At 38.0% G+C, this 17,192-nt stretch overlaps 1 protein-coding gene across 1 annotated transcript in view; it reads right to left on the reverse strand.

The window, feature by feature from the left end:
• Positions 1 to 9,413: 9,413 nt before the first annotated feature.
• slco3a1 (solute carrier organic anion transporter family, member 3A1) overlaps positions 9,414 to 17,192 on the reverse strand; it is a 41,986-nt gene continuing 34,207 nt past the window's right edge. Inside the window, exons 5-10 of the mRNA XM_027004601.2 lie at positions 15,805 to 15,969; positions 15,469 to 15,667; positions 15,002 to 15,170; positions 14,263 to 14,435; positions 12,288 to 12,352; positions 9,414 to 12,058 (exon numbers count right to left, since the gene is read on the reverse strand). Coding sequence (XP_026860402.1) covers positions 11,682 to 12,058; positions 12,288 to 12,352; positions 14,263 to 14,435; positions 15,002 to 15,170; positions 15,469 to 15,667; positions 15,805 to 15,969 — 1,148 coding nt within the window. The 3' untranslated portion in view covers positions 9,414 to 11,681. The remainder of the gene's footprint in view (positions 12,059 to 12,287; positions 12,353 to 14,262; positions 14,436 to 15,001; positions 15,171 to 15,468; positions 15,668 to 15,804; positions 15,970 to 17,192) is intronic.

Raw genomic sequence — 17,192 nt, forward strand, 5'->3', positions numbered from 1 at the left:
AAAACATCCTGTGGTAAAATTACATTTGTTGTGCACAAGTTTAGCTCTTTGAAAAAACTCTAAAAGCCACCAGAAATTCCCTGACCGAGGAATTGCATTCTTCAGAGCAGTTCCTTAGTCCATTTCAATAATTTTCTATGTAATAGTGAATCCAGAATCAAATTCCAGAAGCAATATACTCTAGTCAACACACTGAAAAAAGAAACACACTGAGATGTAAAGAAAGTCCGCTTTTAATTGACCTAAAATATAAAATGGATATGGAACAGGAAAAGTGTCACAAAAGTGTTAATCTAAAAATAATTAAATTATATTACTTTGTCAAAAGTCTTAGTTCTAGACAGTTCTTGCAACATCAATTTACTTCACATGTAACTGAAATAACTGAAGAGATGTCACAAAAATTTGAATGTTCCACAGTGGCTGTTCTGTAGCGTAAATGGAAAGTGTGCATCAGTGTCCCATTTTAACATTCCCCACAAGTAACTGGGATAATGTATCCAAGACAGAATTTAGATACATGCTTAGGGCAAACCCTGACATCAGCAAAGGTTTTCTTGACGTTTGCACTCTCTCTTTTGCATAAAACATTTCCAAAAAGGTAACTAGACCTTTAATGTAGCAAGACGGCTTCAGACGTTTTGCCTGGAATTCATGCATTTTCTTCCAATATACTGCATTTATCTGCAAATAGAATGTTAAAGTACCAATTCCAAAAGGCAGCATGTACTTCAAATGCATACTGAATGGAACTCTTTTGACTAAACTATGGGAGTGTGAGGCCCAGGATTTGGACCTTAGTGTCCTCACCATGACACCTGTCCATGATCTGCTGAGCCATTTTAATTAACCAAGGGAAAATATTTACATTTACATTTACAGCATTTGGAGGATGATAAGGAGTCATTGATGATGACAGAGATGAAAGGAAGCAGATTTTTCGAGATTGTATGGAACAGACTGGAAGGAATGGGATCAAGCGGATTCAGAATTTAAAGAATTTTGTCTGATGATATAGAAACTACAGCCTGTGTGTTTGTGTTTATACTGACAGGCTGATGTTCAATGAGCAGCTATAATATGACAGTTTTCATGTTAGCCTTTCCCTCTAACCTAGGGAGAGTTTCCCAGTCCCTAACTGCTAAGAAACACCATGATCTGAATCATGGGTGTCAAATTAAATGACACAACATCTGTGCAATGAATGGGATCCTGAAACACAGGGCCAGAATAAACTGTATCTGACAGATTTTTTAAGCAGACATTTTTTAAAGCATTTAAGCAGACATCTTGTAGTAGAGGTTTACATGACAATTAAATTTACATGCTCTGAATTTTTTGACAAACTGAAGAAAGATTCATTCCTTGTACCTTACTTTTAATCATTTTCCATGTATAACTTAGTTTTATAGGGATTGGATACAGGACCAGCCAGGAATCAGTATTACACTTAAACTGTAATCCTAATCCTAATACAAATCCCTGTCCTAATAATATCTGTTACTATTAAACATCTTATGTAGATGCATTAAATTATGGGTATATTGCTGTAGTTATAGTATAGATGTGAGTTGTAGTGGATTATTTTAAAAGGTTGTTGTGGTTTATTAATAAGACATCTGAATCGCTCTAATTAGCATATATACACCAGGTTATACAGCCATTTCTCAGTAGTACTGGACACGCTCATCACGCTCATCCCTAAAGATATCTTCTGTTTGTTGAAGTTTTTCATAGCATCTAAAAGAATCAATTCATATGCCATATGATGTAGTGAAATCTAATTTAACAAATTAAAGCAGATTTCCTTAATTGCCGTGGTGGAGGGCCATAGCACTGCTTAGTGTATTCTCCATTCCCTAGCACACCCGATTCAGCTCTTCAAGGGCTTATTAATCATTATGTAAATCACCTACTATTTGTCACTTTTAGCAACTTGAATGCATCTGTGACTTGGATGAGAAAATATGCAATGTACACCTTGCCTTCCTTCATTCTAGAGCCAGCAACAGGAGATTTGAATGCTTTCTGTAGTTGAGTCATGTTTCTTAGAAATGCAGGGCTAAGTTAACCCCACCCCATTTGTGTACAGTGCTGTGCAGATGAACCCAGAAGAGTAAAAAAACTTTTAGAGATTCAGAATATTCGGCCCCTTAAGTCTTGCTTATCTTCCTCTCAGGACTTCTGTCAACACAGTATGGAAGAAGAGTTTTCAGCATAGAGTTTGCTTGTCTGTCCAGTTAAAGAGATACTCTTCCAGCACTCTATAGGAAGTACCCACAGATCAAAAACACCTGGCAAAATAAATTTACTGGACAGGATTTCTTCAAGAGTGATCTTTAATTGTTAAAAAATATCAGTGAGAAAACTGAATGTGCAGCCTGTCTGCCCTAGGTCACAACAAATAGGCATGTTCTTCTCTGAGATATAGAAGTGAACGTTTAAGGCTGTGTGATTGAGAGTTTTTCATTTGTTGAGTACATTTATTTGAAAAGCAGCATGTAGGTGTGTTCCTAACCAATGTTTATTTTACACTATCCCCAGGACTTGAAAAATTCCAGAATTACCTTGGCTGTGGAAAATGTAAGGAGAAAAGTTCCATTTGCTCCATTGTTAAAGGCTACATAAAAATACTGTTAAAAAAAGCATTCATTAAAGAAGTCTGCAATGTAAGAGCTGGCATAGGGAGTGCTAGAAGTAACCAAAAAACAAGATATTGTTCTTACTTTAAAACTCAAAATAGATCAGCTGATATTATGGACTACAGGTCAGTGCAAATCATCTATGCCAACAGAATAAGTCAGTAGGAAAGGTCTACAGGCAGATAATGCCAACAATCATACATGTACATAATTCCTAGTGGATGGTCATATTTCATATTTTCTCTGGTTCTGGAATTGCACTCTTCTGGACTGAAACTGATGTCATTCTTGGGATCCTACTGTAGCCACTCAAACTGACTCAGGGATCACTGCCCAAAGTGCCCACATCACCACTAGGACAACCTTCCACATTCTCTGTACTTCTTCTTTCAGTCCATCATGTTTTTCCAACTTTTCTGCTACTTTTTTACTACTACTTGTTTATCTGTCTGGTTCTGGAGGTCCCACTGGATCTTTACCTTGTTGTTTTCCACCACACTCAGTGGTTCCTCCCATTTGGTCTTGGTGCTGTTCAGCTCATATGCTATGTACATGTTCTTGTATTTGCTCCCTGCCACTTGGTTGTGTCTCTCATTGTTCGCTTTCCCTGCCAGCATTCTGCTACTAGGTGCTGGATTGTCTCAGAGGCTCCTGCTGCTGCTCAGAGGCACAGTCTGCATCTTGGGTCTTGTCTGGTGTGATACATGCCAGCCTCAATTAACCTAGTGCTTAGGGCTTCCTCTTCTGGTGAGAGAATGCTGTGTGCACCTTAGCTGTTGTTTCTCACTGGACCTATTTATTTTTCATTAATTTTAAATGGTGGAACTCTTAGTTTTTACCATCGCCACCTGAGTGACTATTACCGGCTGTTTACCAGAGGCCTATTTACTTCCTGTTTTCTGGATGTGTTCTTACTGCCATTTTCCTGCTGCTACGAGCCCTTTCTCTAATTCTTGCACATTTGGCTGCAATTGTGAGTGAGCTTTCTTATACATTCAGTTAATTATAATAATGATATGTTTAATTCATATAAAGCTTTTCTCATACTTAATGTTGCTTTACAAAGCCAAAAAAAAAAAGTTGCTTGCTATAAGTCTTTTGAGCTACTGCATTTGCTTAGGTCTCTGATTGGTTTTGGACTATGGCATCCACATCAACTAACATCATGGTCCAACACCAATCAGATACCTAGCATGACCGGTGGTAAACTATATGTCCTACTGAATGCCTACTCCTTGTTGCCTGCATGCTTGGCTTTTTTGGCCTCAGCTCTGGTGCCAGTGGTATAATCATTCACTGCTCAGGACGTCAGAATACTTATACTCCTGCTGAAATTGAAACTACTGCTGCACCCTTGGTCTTGTTCGGTTTTCTGATGCATCCACCATTTATTAAAACCTAGATTTATTGTTGCATTACTTGTCAGTTTCCTGCATCCCCAACATATGCACTAATGGTTGTGGGTACATGAACCGCAAATCAAATCCGATCAAAGAGTTGCTGGGGCTGCAGTTCCATAGTCCATCACCTCTTCTGAATCACCTCCTTCAGGTGTACCCTGTTCACTTAATTTAATGCTGCTTAAATGTTGTTCACTTACGAATAAAGGCACATTGCCCAGTTACCTCATAGGACAAAATCATCTGGATATGCTCTTTTTAACTGAAACCTGGAAAGTTTATAAATATAAATGAGGCACTCCCACTTGGTTATTGATATTTTTGTTGTGATGTTCTGTACAGACTTGGTTTAATTACTATGCTAATCATAAATCTTGTGGTTAAGCATTGCTCACATTTGTCCTATTTTTTTTTTGTCGTCATGTTCACTCATCATGTTCCTTGTCCTCTGAAAATGGCAGCTGTTACCCCCATTGTAAAGAAACCGGGCCAGTTCAGTTCAGTTATCTTTTTTTTCCCTGAAGTTCTTAAGATGGTTGTTGCCTCCCAGCTGTAAGATTTTCTGAATTCCAATAACCCTTTAGAAACCTTTTAATCAGGTTTTCACTTCACATTTATTAAATTTCCACTATTGGCCTTATACGCGAACTATGCAACCTGCTTTATGTCCTATTTAAAATATATGTGTCAGTTTGTATCCACAAAGAGAGGTACCACTATAATACTGCTCCTGTTACTCAGGGTGTTCCCCAAGGGCCTGTTCTTGGCCCTTAGTTGGTTTATCATTAACAACTTGCCCATTGGAAACATTATCCATCATCATGGCCTCAAATTTCATTGCTATGCTGATGATATTCATCAATCTCAGAGCACATAAATACTAGAGAGTCATTTACATCTTTCACACTGGTTTCCTGTATTTGGGAGTTAAAGTACTGGATGCACATTAACGTTCTAAAAATAAATGCCAAGAAAACTGAATTTATGATTATTATTATCCAGTCTGTCATTTCAGCGTACACTGACCACTTGCTGTTGATGATACTCCAGTAAGTCCATCTGCTTTTGTTCATGTCACAGCACTGGCCCCTCCTCCTTGAATCCCACCATGTCCTTGTGATGTCTTGTTGGTGTTTGTCATTGTGTGTGTGTGTGTGTGTGTGTGTCTACATTGCTATTCCCCTCCATTGTTAGTTCATTATGTGTTACCCCTGTCCCTCGTTAGAGTCATTGTTAACATGTATATTTAAGTCATTGTGTGTTAGTCATTCCTTGTTGGTGGTTGACCCAGTGTGTGCTGCTTTGTCAGCTGCCCTATTGTGTTCTCAGTCCATTTTGTTGCTTGTCACACTTTGTCTTATTTTCATTTAGTGTTGTTCATATTTTGGTTTGGTTCTGTTACAAGTAAAAATAAACATGTGTCTGTTTAAATGACAGCTCGCTTTTGCATTCTGCCTTGCCTCCCATCGTCACAGTTCGAACCCTGGGTGTCCTGTTTGAGCATATCTCACCTTTGAGCCACATATTAAATTCCCAGATAAGACCTTGTACAGCTTCATAATTTTGCATTTTTCAATTTTTGTAATATTGCTCAACTCTGCCCTGTAATTTTCTTTAAAGATGTTGAGATCCTGGTGCATGTCTTCATTATATCTAGATTAGACTACTGCAACTCTATTCTATGGTTGACCCTCAAAAACATTTTCTAGTATATTCATAATTACATAGCCAGAATCCAAATACCTACTGATATTGGCCAACATTACTCACATTCTTCCATTCTTTACCAGTTATACTGGTTACCAGTTACAGAGCATGTGTGCTATAAAATCCTGCTGTTTGCCTTCAAAGCCCTGCATGGCCTGGCACCCACCTATTTTTTTAACTACTACTTCCGTATGTCCTGTCCCACAAACGAAGATCCTCTTATTCTGGCCTGCTAGCTGTCATGAGGTTCAGGCTGTCCATAGTCTCTTAGTGTTGCTGCCTCTACCCTCTGGAATCTACATTTATTTATACTTGCATCTCTCTTTTTACTTACAAAGCTACAAATGTTTCTCAGAATACTCACTACCGTTTAACTACAACTTCTGATTAGGCTTTTTGTTTTGTGTTTCTTTGAAATTGTGAAAGTTGCTAACTTACAAAAACAACAACAACAACAACAAGAATAATGATTATGTAGTGGTACGAAGGCTTTACTATAAGTTCAGACTTATTAAACTATGGAGAACCACCCTACAAAGGGAAATTTTAATGAGATTTCAATTCAGTCTCAACTCTAAACCTTCAAACTAGACGGGGTTGAGTATAATATTGAAGCATTTCTGGGAAAATCACCATGAAGAAGATGGGAGGAATAAAAGAAAAATAAGCATTTTTTTAACAGTTTCACTTATGGTCTTCGACACTTGTTCTCATAACATAAATGACAGCATTATAACATGCAGATTAACATGAGCACCTCATTACCTAAACCATGTTGTGTGAGCTACCTCAGCTTAAAAGATACAGACTAATTAATTTAAAAACATGATTCCACCTACCTGGTTTATATAGTAATACTATAGAAACCAAGACACAGCCACATATCTTGTCATCAGTCAATACGATAGAAAGGAAGGAAATGGATAAAAAAATTTAAAATACATTTTCAAGCATAATAGAAGAACAGAATAGAAATAGAATAGAAGTGTTACATTAAAATAACTAGACTTCCCTCTAGTGATTACTTTATAGATGGTTATACCTGCAAAAGAGAAACATGAAAGTAGACGACTTCTCATGTCAGTCTTTGGATGGCACTGTAGATTTATGACTGAAAAATAGACAATTCCCACAGATTAATATCTTTACATATAAAAATCACATGGAAATAGACTTGGTGTCCTTGAGATGCATGTAGACAGATCTTTCATTAAGTTAAAATCCAGCAGCAGAGTTTTAAAGTTAATAACATGCATGGGGATTGAAAACAGAATCTCACATTCCATTCTATGGATTACAATACTTGGATGTCCTGGCGGAATTTAGAGAAGTAAAAGGCAGATGTTCATGGCAGGGTTACGACCTCATTCTCACAGGCTCCAGCCCTGGATCATTAGTCTAGGTGCTTAAAAAATAAAAATAATAATAATGATGAAAAGAAACACATGGCACGATGATTTGAGATGTATATGGATAGATTGGACATTTTGTTATTGAGAAGAATGTAAAGTTATGGCAGGTTTCATAGTCCACAGAACAAGCCACAACAACTAGGCTTCACAGTGAGCTAATGCTAATTCAATAAAACAACTGACCCTCACATCGTTAGCTTCCTTAAAAGGCACAAGAGAAAAATAGAACAAAATGAACCACAGGGGGCAGCACAAGCACCATATTTCAAGTAGGACAAGATACGTCCATGAGTGTAAAAGAAACAAAAAATCAGAACATGCCTTAGACATAACAGATTAGACCTTTCTTATTTTAGGGTTTAAAACTTGTTCATTATGTGGAGATTTTTCTTGACATCAGGTATGTCCTATTCCTCTTTTGACAGTTCTAGAAGGCTTTAGAAAATTAGTCCAAAGTACTATATAATGAACCAGGCTATCTTCACTACAATTATTATTATTATTATTATTATTATTATTATTATTATTATTATTATTATTATTATTATTATTGGCTGGGTAGGTCAGTGGGTTAATGTCCCATGCCTTTTTGGCATATAGTTTGATGTGATTCATGTACAAGAGGTGGCTGGTAGTAGTTCCACTACTGAATCTGTACCAAAGCCAACTAATCATTTGGCTAAGAGGATTCAGACATATGTAGAACAGCATTGGGGACAGTGCATTTCCTTGGTATATAGCAAACATTTTTGTTAGCTGGGCTATTGTCTATGAGTTGGGTTGTACTGTTCTCTTTCAGTTTTCCACAGAGTTCTCACTGAAGGCTGTTATGGTCTTATTTATACAGGGCTAGGCATTCAAGATTTTAAGTGTGTGACATTGAGTTCTATGCTTTTTAAAAGCCATTTAAAGCAATGCTCAGGTTTGACTAGCTGGTGTTGGAATTCTGGTGGACAACTATATCTCTCAATAGGTGATACTTTGAGCCTCTAATGTTCTGTACTTTTACTCGCATGCATGCACATTCAGCTTGTTTGCTAGTATTCTTGGCATGAACTTGTTCCATGTTCCATGACAGGTTATTGGTCTGTAGTTGGATGATGTTTAGTCCTTGTTGGATTCGGGTGTTTTTTCAGCACATCTCACATTTGCTCAATTGGATTGAGATCTGGGGAATCTAGAGGCCACATCAACACCTTCATGTTTTTTGTATTCCTGAACAAATTTTGCACTGTGGCATTATCCTGCTGAAAGAGGCCATTGCGATTAGGGAATATACCCATGAAGGAGTTTACCTAGTATGAAGCAATGTTTATGTAGGCAGTATGGGTCAAAGTAACATCCATAAAAATTGATCCAAGTAGAACATTGCCAAGAGCATTACAATGCCTCCGCCGGGTTTGCCTTTTTCCCATAATGTGCCCTGTTGCTATCTCTTCCCCAGGTAAGCAACACACATGCACTCAACTGTCCACATCACATGATGTAAAACAACATGCCCATTGTAGGTGCTTCTAGTGGTGTACAGGGGTCAGCATCAGCACTCTGGCCAATCTGTGGCTATACTACCCTATACACCACCAAGCTGCAATGTATCGTGTTTGACACCTTTCTACTAATTGTCCTTCCTTGGACTGCTTTTTGGTAGGTACTAAAACTAAATACAGGAAAGAGACCTGTTGTTTTGAAGATGGTCTAATCCAATGGTCTAGCCATTACAATCTGGCCCTTGTCAGTCACTCAAAGATTTACACTTTTTTTCTGATGCCAACACAGTAACTTCAAGAACCGATTGTCCTCTTTCTGCCTAATATATTCCCCTTCTTGACAAGTGCCATCATTCACATCACCTGTCAGTAGTCTTAATATTTTAGCTCAATCTACATATATAATTCAAAGATTCCAAGTAAGTAACTGCAGTGCACTGTAGTAAAAGATGTACAGATAGTCAAAAGTGCAGAAATGTACATAGGTTTCCAGAGAAACAGGGCCTCTGTCCAAAATATCCCTTTTCTCTAGAACTCTTATGTACTTCACTGCAATTTTGACTATCTATCTATCTATCTATCTATCTATCTATCTATCTATCTATCTATCTATCTATCTATCTATCTATCTATCTATCTATCTATTGATCAATTGATCGATTTGTTTCCATTGACATGAACAAAACTTGTTAATTGCTCAATAGACTCATTAATCATGAGTCTTTAGTATGACTGACATCATGATGCAGATAGAAGTGACATGCTCAAAAACACTGAATGTGTTTTCCAAAAAATTTAATATGCAATTATTTTGATGATTAAATGAGTAAATTTGATTTTAATTGCTGAACAATACTATTGCAAAACAGTCCTTTTCATCCACTCAAAAAGCTTAACAACCATAGTGCCAAAACCTGAGTATTTTCTTAAAAATAATTTATTTGCAGAATAAAATAAAATGATCTGCCATACAAAAAGTATATGGATACTACCTGTCCTTGTACTTCAGAGATACTTTTATTGGTAAAACAACACAAGTGTGCTATTAAGCCTTAAATAGGTTTTCAAATTATGTACACTATCAGTTATATGATTATTTTCAGCAAAAAGGGGGAAACTATGCATTGGTATCTGGCATCAAAACGGAACAAGCAAAGCATCCCATGTTCCATGGCTTTTATTTTGCATGCAGACGCAGTTGACCTTAAAAGCTGCAGTGAGTCAGATTAAATTTTTTATATCACATAAAATAAGTTTCCATTCTGTTTGCTTGTCTATAAAATGTATTAAAGCTGGGGCACTGCAGGGAGCCTTAGGGCCACCCTTTACTGTTACTTTGCCTCAGCCAGGTAGTATGGCTTTGCATGTACTCATATGACATGTTACTTTTTTATGTTCATCTAGATTTTAAGTGTCCTGGTAGTAACCATTTTTCATTTCATTAGTGTTTATGTTGATCTGCTCTGCATTTGTAGTTTGGCATTACCCCAACAATTTGTCCTATGGGTGTTTGTTTATTTAGTGGATGCCATCAGCTGAACCATCCTGTAAGCGATTAGAACATGCTGACTGACCAAATAAATGGCTCCCATATGGAACATTGCCAGACTCAAAGTGATAGCTTGCAAGATCCAAGATGGCATTTACTAAGCTAGAAACACTCAGTCGGCTAAATGTTAGTTCATGTAGCTGTGCCTTCTCCTCATGTATAAGGTCTTCGCCCAATATGGATATCTGTGAAATAAAGTTGCTGGCTCAAGGGATCATGCCCAGACTACCCTACCTGACGTCAGTGCCAATGTGATGCTCTGTGCAACTGCTTCTGTTTGGTCTGCAACAGTGAGACATCTCAGCTAGGGGCAGAGGTGTACAACAGAGTCACTGTCACTTTAAGTGAAAGGCCTGCTTCTGCTTCTCTTTGTTGCATCTTTTGTTACCTATTCTTCTCTCCTGCTTACAGTCACATTCTGTATATCTATATAATGTACAGTAATTCCATATTTGTAAATCACATCATCATATTCCTCTGGGCAATATGACACTATCATGTTGATAAGTAAAAGTAAAATTCATTTCTTTTCCTTAAAAAAATACTCTACTCTGTACTCTAAAAAAACCCAAATAAAACTAAAAACTAAACAAAACGGGAAAAAAACGAACAACCAAACAAAGAAATGTACATGAGTTAGCGAACAAATGCTATTTAGATACAAATTCTCTGGCTCTTTCAAATACTTTCCAACTATTGCATCAATAGATACATATGTCTCAATGAGCATACATGTAAGACATTTTTAGGATTACAAATGTTTGGATGAAAACTGAGATTAATTTAATACAATGCAGCTATTTAAATATACGAATTTTGTGATAAAACAGTAGAAAAAAATTCTTTTGCAAAAGAATTCTGTGTATTTTGGCCATAATGTTAACACAATATGTGCTGATATTGTTTCTGCTATTTGCAGGAAACAGATGTTGAAGCATAGCAAGCATGATTGACAATTTTTTTTATCTGTGCATTAAACACAGGAAATGCATCTAATGCAACTGATTTGTTGCTTTGTCCTTTGTCCTATTTATGTTAAAAAGCAGATGGATAACTAACATTTATAATGTAAATAACTGAAATTAACTTTAGCAAAGTTTTGCTTCAATGAATTTCGAGAGAAACGGTCATTTTGTGATAACATACATGTAAGACATCCCCTACTGGATAATTGGCCTAATTCCAGCTCATTATCAGGTGAGCCCTAGCGGGAGAATACAGTATATGTCTCCACTTAACAACAATGACTGAGTTCACTGGCACTAGATGAATATCTTCTCTGATATGATGAAATGACCTACATGAATAACATGGACCTGATAGCAATCAGCATAGATTCAGTGCAGCAGTCAGGCCACGGGACAGTTAGAAAGGTCACCCTTAAAGAAAAACCCAAAAATGTCTATATCTCCCATCCTTCCAAACACAATAACAACAAAAGACATATTTGTAAGCATGGAGCAGGTCCTTCATCTTGGCATATTCTATAAGACAGATTCCATATTTTCACACCACTCATGGTCCTCCAAGCTGTATATAAACTTTGTCCTGTTCACTGGGTTCTGGCCAGCTCCCTTGCCCAGACTATCAAGGTTTACGTCAGAGGAGAAGATTTCGGTGGATGTCACATAGGTCTCGTTGTTTTTAATGTACTTCTTGTAGTTCCTGCGTAGGCACTGCCATGTGGTGGTGTAGAGGAGGAAAGCAATGACCTTCAGCACAATGGCCAGGCTCACATACAGGTGGCGGTAGGCCACATTGTCATACAGCACACAAGCACCCCGGGCCCCGCACTCAGTGCTCCAGAACAGGCATGTGGAGTCAATTCCCGCACCAAAGATCAAAGGTGGGGGGATGAATCCTGCAAAACAGTTTAAATTATTTGGAAATCACAGATAATTTAATGATGTCTAACAAAATGATTACCACGAGCACAGCCACAGGAGGGAGAGAACATTTAACATAATAGACCATTACATAAATCTGTTGTAGTGATGCCTTTGGGGCCTTAATGCAACCAATTTTAGACATAAGTTGCTCTTTAGATATCAGGAGTTGTGATGCATATTGGCTGTTTTCATTGATCTTACCTAGCAGCCGCAGTGAAAGAAATAGAACACCAAGAGCGTATGATTTCAGCTCTGAGCTGACAGTTCTAAAGAGATGGAAAGAGAGAGAGGAATAATCAGAGACAGAAAAATACATGAGTATATACACTGTGTGCACAATTATTAGGAAAGAGAATATTTTGACCATATCATCATTTTTATGCATATTTTCCAACTCCAAGCTGTATAAACTTATTGGCTTATTGGATTTAAGCATATCAGGTGGTGTATTTGGGTAATGAGGGACGGTGTGGCCTAAGGGGATCAAAACCCTATATCAAGATGTGCATAATTATAAGCCAGATTCTTTTCCTCAGGCAAAATGGGCCAAAAAAAAAAGAAGAGAGATTTAATTGACTCTGAAAAGTCAAAATTTGTAAAAAGGCTTTCAGAGGGATGCAGCACTCTTAAAAATGCTAAGATATTGGGGCATGATCACAGTACCATCAAATATTTTGTGCACATAGTTAACAGGGTCACAAGAAACGTGTTGAGAAAAAAAAATACAAATTAACTGCCAAAGATTTGGGAAGAATCAAACAGGAAGCGACCAGGAACCCATTATCCTCCAGTGCTGTCATATTCGAGAACTGCAACCTACCTGGAGTGCCCAGAAGTACAAGGTGTACAGTACATGGCCAAAGTAAGGGAGGCTGAAACTCAACCGCCACTGAACAAGACCAATAAGGTGAAACCTCAAGACTGGGCCAAGAAATATCCGAAGACAGATTTTTCAAAGGTTTTATGGACTGATGAGACGAGAGTGACTCTTGACGGACCAGATGGATGGACCTGTGACTGGATCAGTAATGGGACACAGAGTTCTACTTCGACTCAGCTGCCAGCAAGGTGGAGGTAGGGTACTGCTATGGGCTGGTATTATTAAAGATGAGCTAGTTGGACCTTTTCTGGTTGAAGATGGACTCAAAATCAACTCCCAGACCTTCTTTCCAGCTTTAGAAGACACTTTCTTCAAGCAGTCGTGTGCATCTTTCAAGAAGACCATGATTTTTATGCTGTACAATACTCCATTGCATACACTGAAGTACTCCTCCACTGTGTAGCTAGCCAGTAAAGACCTTAAAGATGAAAGAGTAATGACATGGCCCCCTACACATGACCTAAACCCTATTGAGAACTTGTGGGCCCTTCTTAAATGGGAGATTTATGGTGAGGGACAACAGTACAGCTCTCTGAACAGTGTCTGGGAGGCTATGGTTGCTGCTACACAAAAAGTTGATCGTCAACAGATTAAGAAACTGACAGATTCCATGAATGGAAGGCTTATGACTGTTATTAAAAAGAAAGATGTCTATATTGGTCACTGATTTTTTATTTTATTTTGTCAGAAATGTTTATTTGTAAATTTTGAGTTGTTTATTATTCTCACGTTAACAGATGAAAATAAACAAGTGAGATGGGAAAATGTCCATTTTTCCTTTAGATGCATAATAATTCTGCACACTAATAATTTCCCAATAATTACGCACACATGGATATTCTCCTAAGAAAGCCAAAATCTCACTTTAACTCTCTTAAATATTCAGGTTTGAGGTTTATTAACATTTTGGATTGATCGAGAGCACTCTAGTTGTTCAAAAATAAAATGAATCCTCAAAAATACAACTTGCCTAACAATTGTGCAGTGTTTAAAGTGTAAAAGTTTAATGTATAATGTGCCTCTAGATTCAGATTTCTGAAAAGCCACTTTGTTGATTGCTAAACATTATATAAATAAATAAAACAAATAAAATTTGTTATTGTTTTATTCCAACTAGCTAAGGAAAAAGGATCATAGCATCTGTAGGAAACTTTAGTGTAACTAATGAACCTGTTCAGCTCTTGACTAGGTCCTCTTTCATCTTGTAGACACACAAAAACAGACATACTTCACGTGACAACATCACAAACATTTCTCCATAGGCTGTCTGGGAGAGGGAATCAGGAGCCGAGTTACCTGATGAGGATGATGACGGACGGCGTCTGAGCCATGGCTCCTATCATGCTGCAGGCACAGATCACACACAGGAAGGTGAGGAAGGCCTCCTGGCAGCCGGGACTAGGGCATTTACCTGGCACGGCTGTGCCGAAGTCCCCGTCACCAGAGACGCACATACACTTTGTCAGGTTCTGAATGGGTTAAAAGAGAAATATAAACCTGTTTAAACATATGCAACATATAATGGTGGTAAGACACTGAGACATACAGGTGACTGGGGTGTCCACAAGCACCTAGAGATTTAATTGTACAAGGCTAAACACAACTAAAACCATATCATAAATATTTATCACTACAAAATTCTCTCTTGACTTGTACAATATTGTGGGTAGACCAAACACTAGGGCCAGGCCACTGTGGATTACACATTACTAGGAGTCCTTGTTCATGTACATTGTATGTTCATGCATGCAGAATGCCATATTGCAGGGGCCTATTCAAAGTCTCACTGCAGGACAGAGTGCCCTTTCCAGACAGCCAGATACACTTTGAGTTGAAAACATGTGGCACAGAGAAGAATAAGAGAAATATACAGTTAAATACTGAGAGACAGTGGGACAGAAAGACATACAGAGAGAAAAACAGATATAGGTGGAGAAACCTTCACAAAAACACATGGAAAGACAGGCAGACTACAGAAGACAAACCAGCAAGAGATAAAGAGTGGTGCAGACAGAGAAACATGAAGGGTGACAACCTGAGCAAGAGGAGGAGGCTCTTCGGTGCTGATGGAACTGGTGCAGCCAGCGAAACACGAGGACAGATATGTGACCCCATTGGAGCCACACACAGGGCTAACGGAGGATGTGTAGCAATTACAGTTACTCATGCATGAGGCTTCTGGTTTTTGGCCTGGTTGCAGGGTCCTGCGTTCACACACACACACACACACACACACACACACACACACACACACACACACTTTATCCCTTATGTTCACATCTTATAAATTGAGCAATCTAGTTGTTAATTTTCAGGCTTTCGAAGATGTTTTTCAGTACTTATTGAACACATATAGGGATGCAATTATGATGAGTACTCTCTAGAATGTACCTGCTCTTCACTATGTTCCTTTATTATAAGAAAACACTTGTAAAATTTCAACAAAGCAAACAAATACAAGCTCTTTACGGAGAAAAAAAGCAAAGCTCTAGCCCTCCTTACTCGTTGCCATAGGCGACAGTCACCCCGGCGACAGGCCCTGTGTCACAGCCCAGGAATAGGAAGGATATGTAGCAGGCAGTGGAGATTAGGTTGACCAGCATGGCCATCCGTATGGCCCCCAGAGCAGTGAGGTTCAGCTTTTTCACCAGCAAACCTCCCATGAATATACCCAAGCATGCACACGGGATGGCCGTCATACCTGCTCAGTAAGGGTACACAGGTCACATATTCATTCAATTGCCTTAATAGAGTTAGATTGAATTTGAATGTGAAGAAAATCCTCTATGTGTGGGTTTGTGCACATATACTGCATGTGGAGTAATGAGTCAGGCATACCCAAAAGCTGATTAGCAGAGGTTGTGGTGAGGTTAAACTGCTGTTCCAAGTATTTGCCCAGGAAAGCGGCAAATCCAGCCACCACTGCAATCTCCATACAAGCTGCCAGGATGATACAGGTAAACACAGGGTTGGACAGCAGGTGTTTGGTCACCTTGGGAATTACTGGGGTGAGGAAGGAGTGGAAGAAAAGAGGGAGAGAGAGAGAGAGAGGGAGAGAGAGATAGAAAGAGAGATAGAGTGTAAGAGAGATGTTAATATTTCATCCTTTTACACAAAGAGTGTCATATCCTTACAAAGATATGACGCTTTGCTCCTTTTACCAACGAACAAACAGACAAACAAAAAATGGGATTCCAAAGACAAAAACAAAGCAAGATTATTTTAAATTGTAGTAATAGAACCTTAAAAGCTCTTAAAAGCTGTTTTTTGTGTCAACATTGAAGGATAAGTATCTTTTCCTGACCCACCACTGCAGCAACTGAATATACAGGTCATACCAACATATACAGTCTTTACCATTTAATGAGGCAACCTCAGAAGCCTTTATAGGTAAACACTGAATAATTCCAGGCATGTGATGGTATCCAGATGCACTCTGTGTTTTTACTCTTTAGGTTCTATATTACTTTCAACACATACTTTCAAAAATATCTTGCTTCAGAAAGGAAGGACCAATGTTTATTGACTTTAATAAAAGTATATGCTATTCTTCTCATCTCAGTGACTTAATTACTTTTAATTTAACACCAACTGTTTCACAGCTTTGCAAATATTTGCACAGCTATGCATATAGTTATATATATATATATATATATATATATATAAATATATATATATATATATATTTTTTTTTCCTTTCTTCTGGATTACCATGTACTCAAGGCTTTATTTTTCCATAAGGGTGAACTATATAGTGAATGTACGTGCATGGTTACAACTTTTGAGTGACCTGACAGGCGTTACCAGGGAGTGTACCAGAAAGTCTAAATAACATATGCATCTTCTCTCTCATGCTCTTTCTCCCTTCAGGCCAGGGAGATCTGTAAAGGCCTACTTGTCATCGGTATAAATGATTTAAAAAGTATGTTTGGTCCTTTTTTATATATATTTTCTGCCTGTCACTTAAGGATTTAATGAAAGTGGATTTGGCTAATTATGGTCTTATTTTTACCGACTATTATGAAGGTTCCAGATAGATTTTGAGCATATAATATGCTTTCATATAATTTCCCAAATGGGCCACTCTTGTGTACTCTTTGGGCCTATTACATAAAAGCTTTAAGAAGAGAAGGGGTTTTATTGCTCCCACTGCTAATGGAAGAAACAGCTGTGCTCATCCTATTTTGGGAGAGCTCTGCTATTACAACCTATTATCCAATTATCTG

The sequence above is a fragment of the Electrophorus electricus genome, chromosome 4 (assembly GCF_013358815.1).
Source record: "Electrophorus electricus isolate fEleEle1 chromosome 4, fEleEle1.pri, whole genome shotgun sequence".
NCBI classification, from domain to species: Eukaryota; Metazoa; Chordata; class Actinopteri; order Gymnotiformes; family Gymnotidae; genus Electrophorus; species Electrophorus electricus.